Raw genomic sequence first — 5299 nt, 5'->3', positions numbered from 1 at the left:
ATAGTTCTTTGATGTTTTCAAACAGCAACAATCATTTTCCCCAAATTGTGCAAGAAAGCCTTTCATTCTAGAAATTCAAAATACTAGCCAGAGGAAACTAATTAGATATCCAAGCCCTCCTTCTCAATGCCTGGACATGTATAGATTCCAAAACTTTAGATTTTTATTTTTTTTAAAAAAATAAGAATTCTGCCCTCCTTCGGCAAGGTTTGGGTTCAGGATGCTTTAGAATTTGGTTTGCTTGCCTGCCTGCCTGCTTACCCACCCGCCTGCCCATCTACCCTCTTGCTTTATTGCCTGCCCGCTTGTCTGCATGCTTGCTTGACTTGAAAATAAGAGGAATGGGAAATAGAACGAAGAGAAGGACGAGGGGGGACATGATAGCCGTGTTCCAATATCTTAGGGGCTGCTCCAAAGAAGAGGGAGTCAAGCTATTCTCCAAAGTGCCTGAAGGCAGGACAAGAAGCAACGGATGGAAACTAATCAAGGAGAGAAGCAACTTAGAACTAAGGAGAAACTTCCTGACAGTGAGAACAATTAACCAGTGGAACAACCTGCCTCCAGAAGCGGTGAATGCTCCAACACTGGAAGTTTTTAAGAAGAGACTGGACAGCCATTTGTCCGAAATGGCATAGGGTTTCCTGCCTGAGCAGGGGGTTGGACTAGATGACCTCCAAGGTCCCTTCCAACTTTATCATCATCATCATCATCATCATCATCATCATCATCATCATCATCATCATCATCATCATCATCATTATTATTATTATTATTATTATTATTATTATTATTATTATTATTATAGCTAGTTAACAAAAGTAGTCAATATTACTGCAATTGTATTCAGTTCCAAAGGGAAACTGAACCCAGGCCATAAACAGGATGAGGTTTTCTAAACTTTCCCAATTCCAAATTTATCCCAGTCAGTAGCTGTCAGCCTTACAAAGTAGATCAGACATGAAGCACAACCAGAGCTGCTAATTCTATTTTATTGTAAGGTTCATTATCAGAATCTAGCAAATCTGAAAGTACATTTCTCTCTTTTTTTTCCCCCTCCACATAGTCACCTTTACAGCCCAAGAAACTAGGGGGGGTGCCTCCTGAGCCTCTTGCCCCATCCACAATCCTGCTGCAGGCTACACTGCCTTTTATCCAGCCTTGGTTGATCCACTGGCTCCATCTCGTTGCCCTGACTCCCGAGGTCATTCCCATGCACCATTGCACCAGTTGTCTTGAATGAGTCCATGTGTTAACGCCAAATATTTCTTCAGGATTTGCGTTGTGATATCAATATCATCCAAAGTAGGAGAGGGTTAGATTGGGTTAGAGTGATCTCCGTAAATAGATATGTTAAGATGGGTTGATACCCCAAACGTTCTCTGAAGGAACTGCAACATTGAAAAGACAAGTTCTTGAGGCCTGAATACCAACCTTCTCCAAGCTAGCACTTGGTTGACGTGTTTAGTTTTGCAGTTTCCAGGGTTTTCCCAGCATGGCCAAATGGACCTCTAGGTTTCTAGCCCTAATATGGTTGGTACTCAGCTGGAGAAGGGTAAGCTATTCAAATTTTAAATGGAATAAAGTTCTAGCAGTATCGCTTCTTCTTTTTTTTTCATCTCATTTGTCTTCAAGGTGGATGATCAGATTTGGTAGACTTAGAGTGAGCAAGACACCAAGCTTATCAAATAAAAAGGTTGGTGGGCAAAAGGGAATGAAGAAGAGAAAATCATCCTGAACCCCACTCCCGTGGCTATATATAGTATGAGAGTTGAAACTCAACAACCATGTGATTCAAGGAAACCAACTTAGATAATTATCAATGAGATTAAAATTTTCTAATCGCACTGTCTTTCTCTTTCCAGACTCTGCTAAAAGAAATTAACCAAGATGAATTGGTCTGGTTTGGAAGACCTCTTGGGGGGAGTGAACAAATACTCCACAGCGTTTGGGCGTATTTGGCTCTCGGTTGTCTTCATCTTTCGGCTTCTAGTCTACTTAGTGGCAGCGGAGAAAGTCTGGGGAGATGACAATAAGGACTTTGACTGCAACACCGAGCAGCCAGGTTGTCCCAATGTCTGCTATGACCTTTACTTTCCAATCTCTCACATCCGACTCTGGGCCCTGCAACTGATCCTTGTCACCTGTCCTTCCCTGTTGGTTGTGATGCATGTAGCCTACCGGCAAGCCAAACTCAAGAAACGTTTACAGAAAAGTGGGAATACCTTCAAACCACGTTATCCCCCCGGCAAGAAGCGTGGAGGGTTATGGTGGACCTATCTCTTCAGTCTTCTCTTCAAAGCTGCGGTGGACATTGTGTTCCTGTTTATCTTTTACCACGTGTACCCAAACTACAAGCTTCCTACTCTAGTCAAATGCTCTCACTCACCTTGCCCTAACCTAGTTGACTGCTACATAGCCAGGCCAACAGAGAAGAACATCTTCACTCTGTTCATGATCATCACTGCCTGTGTTTGTGTCCTACTTAGCCTCCTGGAAGCTTTCTATCTCATTGGGAAAAGATGTAAGGAGAGCCTTCAGGAGCAAAGTGGAAGTCACCGAATAGAGAGTGGAGAAGTGCACTTTCTCAAAAGAGACCATTGCTCCCTGTCCCCAAGTAAACAGGACACCACTGAAATAGACGGGCAGATTTTTCATGGGGCAGATTATAAGCCAGTCACTTCACCTCTCATAAGCAGCTCCCAATGTGGAGAGCCTTCAAAACTTGGGAAGCTGGAATAAACATACACCCATGAAAAAGAAGAGCTTGGACACGATCCATATTGCTTCGCTCCGATTCCAACGATTTCTGCTAAGCTGGAAACATGAGAAGTGTGAGAAATGGTGGAAGTTATAGGAGATTAGGAAAAAAGAACATTCGTCTAGCTCTGTTTGTTCAGGTATCAGTAGCTACTGTATTTTGCCATGTAATCCACTCCTGGTTTATGCTCCAACCAAGCAGCCATGGCCTTCTTCAGGGTGGTCCATTACATTCCCATCTACCTTTCTGGGTTTTTTTTTAACCACAACACTTGTACTCATGAGTTTAGTGTTTTCTTCCCTATCCAAACTCCAAACTTCCTCAACTCAAAAACATTGTAGCTCTGGAAACCTAAGAATTCCAGTGTCATTCCAGTGACTCTTCTGCATGGGGTTGGTGGTTCTTCTATCCAAGCACAGCTCTTTTTTCCAGATCTTCAACTGCCATATTTATTTGTTCTTATTCTTTTAACTGAATGCACCTAAGCCAGGGGTAGGCAACCTTGGCTCTTTTTATGACTCGTGGACTTCAACTCCCAGAATTCCTGAGCCAGCATAGCTCTGGGAGTTGAAGTCCACGAGTCATAAAAGAGTCAAGGTTGCCTACCCCTGACCTAAGCTACTTGTCAACAACACATTGTTCTTTATTTACTTTCTAACCCAATTCATTTTTTTATAATTATCTCACTATCAAGGCCGTATTTGGTGAAACTGGTATTGAGATGCTTTTCCAGTCAAGAGAACTTGGAATTGTAAAATAAAACTGAAGACGTGATAGCTGATGAAGGAAAGGCTAGCACTGTGTCCTAGCCCTGATGAAGTAGTGCAGTTCCTAGCTTGAAAAATATGAGCTTTCACTTGCAGGAGCCAGGAATGGCAAAGAAGATGATCCGTATGGTTTGGTGGTCTGCCATCATTACTGACATTCAGCTTGATGGTCTATGGGATGTCAAGAGTGAATCTAGGCATAAAACAATGCATATTCTTAATAACTGAAAATCAAATTTTGGATAATAAAAATCCGTCGGATATCAATGAGATCACTTAACCTGTAGCTCCCTTTTCTCTTGGTTTACTGGAAGCAATTCCCCAAAATTACATAGGTGTCTTCACCGACTATATTTGGAGATTACAGGGTTAAACTTTAAGATTATTGGCATAACAAACCATTAATTTTGATTCCTCATTTTCTTTCTGTTATGCTTTCTGGATTAGGAGATTGGCGCTGGGCAGACAATAGGCAAGAAATATAACAACAATCTATTACATCCTTGTGTAAGTTCCACACCTCAATGCCAACTGATCATCTCTGTTTTAAGTCCTGATTTTCTTGCTTAGTTTGGCTGAAACTCTACAAGCCACGGCAAACCCCTCCTCTGCATTGGCACACTCCAGTAATTAATTACGTGCTATTGATGGGTTGGTTGCTATTAATTATACAGCACATGTTTTCTGATTCATTTCTCCACTTATGATCTAATAGACTATTGAGAAACTGTTTACCTCTGACCTAAATTCTCTGTTTCTCAATTACTATGGTGCCCAGAGAAACTTCTGGAACAGTTTGTTTGTTTTGGAGAAAAGGAGAAAATATACATTTTTGGAAATAAAATATAAATTGAGATATTTTTTTCCCTGAAGTAGAAACGGCTGTCCGTCTTTTGAACCAAGAACACTTGATTTAGTTTACTAATTTTAAAATAAATCCCATAACTTATCTGTAAAGTATGTAAGACACCATGTGTGGCCTACAAACTTGAGTCAACCCATTTGTTCATCTAGCTCAAGATGGTTGGTGCTTACTGACAGCAGCTGTCTATGATCTCAGGGCTGACTACCTCCAATTCTTGATCAAGATGTCAGGAAGTGAACTTTTGATCTTCTGCACAGACAGCTGTCTTATACTGACTGACACCAATTGTTGTTCTGCCTAATTCTCAGGGTTTCAGACAGAAATCTTTCCTAGAAAATTCTTGGAGAATTCAGAATTCTGGACGCCTTACTTGTGAAGAACAGATCTCTGTGCATTTATCTACAGCTCTTTCTATCTCCATATTGATCTACATGGCACCCAATGCCTTGGTTGAAAAGTGTCATGAACCTCTGCACAAAAGCCTATAAAATTGTGCTGCACTTTGTTCTGGTTGGTTTAATCAAAATTTTAGTTAGTTGGATTTTGAGGATCAGTTGCAATTATAAAAGCTAAATTTACATACTTGAACACTTTTAATATTTAATGTAATGATGTAGACAATGATAAATAAAAATGTTGAAGTTGGCTAACTACAATTAGTTGTTGTCTTATTTCAAGATACCTGACCCCTCTATCACTATACCCAGAACAGGAGTTCTTTGTTACAATTGGGATATTATGAAAATGCTTTAAGTTCTGGTTATTTTAAATAAAGAAGGACTAAGGGGAAATTACCTATATATTTTTTTCCATTGCTTGTAAGAGTAATTACATACTTCTTTCTGAAGGACCTGCTAAGTCCAACTTAAATTCAGGAATAGACTTCTTAATAAAATAATATGCCACTGT

At 40.4% G+C, this 5299-nt stretch overlaps 1 protein-coding gene across 1 annotated transcript; it reads left to right on the top strand.

Moving 5' to 3' along the window:
* The first annotated feature begins 1877 nt into the window (after positions 1–1877).
* On the top strand, positions 1878–2824 carry LOC107299834 (gap junction beta-5 protein-like). The gene has a single exon (XM_015829177.1). The coding sequence runs from the start codon at positions 1888–1890 to the stop codon at positions 2737–2739; it is 852 nt and encodes a 283-aa protein (XP_015684663.1). The 5' UTR covers positions 1878–1887; the 3' UTR covers positions 2740–2824.
* Positions 2825–5299: the final 2475 nt, after the last annotated feature.

Source organism: Protobothrops mucrosquamatus, unplaced genomic scaffold (genome assembly GCF_001527695.2).
Source record: "Protobothrops mucrosquamatus isolate PMUCROS unplaced genomic scaffold, P.Mucros_1.0 scaffold5546, whole genome shotgun sequence".
Classification (NCBI taxonomy): Eukaryota; Metazoa; Chordata; class Lepidosauria; order Squamata; family Viperidae; genus Protobothrops; species Protobothrops mucrosquamatus.
The sequence above is the reverse complement of the archived record's forward strand: the minus strand, read 5'-3'. Positions and strand labels throughout refer to the sequence as shown.

What these genes read in the sequence shown, in the direction of transcription:
- LOC107299834 (XM_015829177.1), top strand. Translation starts at nt 1,888, where the DNA reads ATGAATTGGTCTGGTTTGGAAGACCTCTTGGGGGGAGTGAACAAATAC.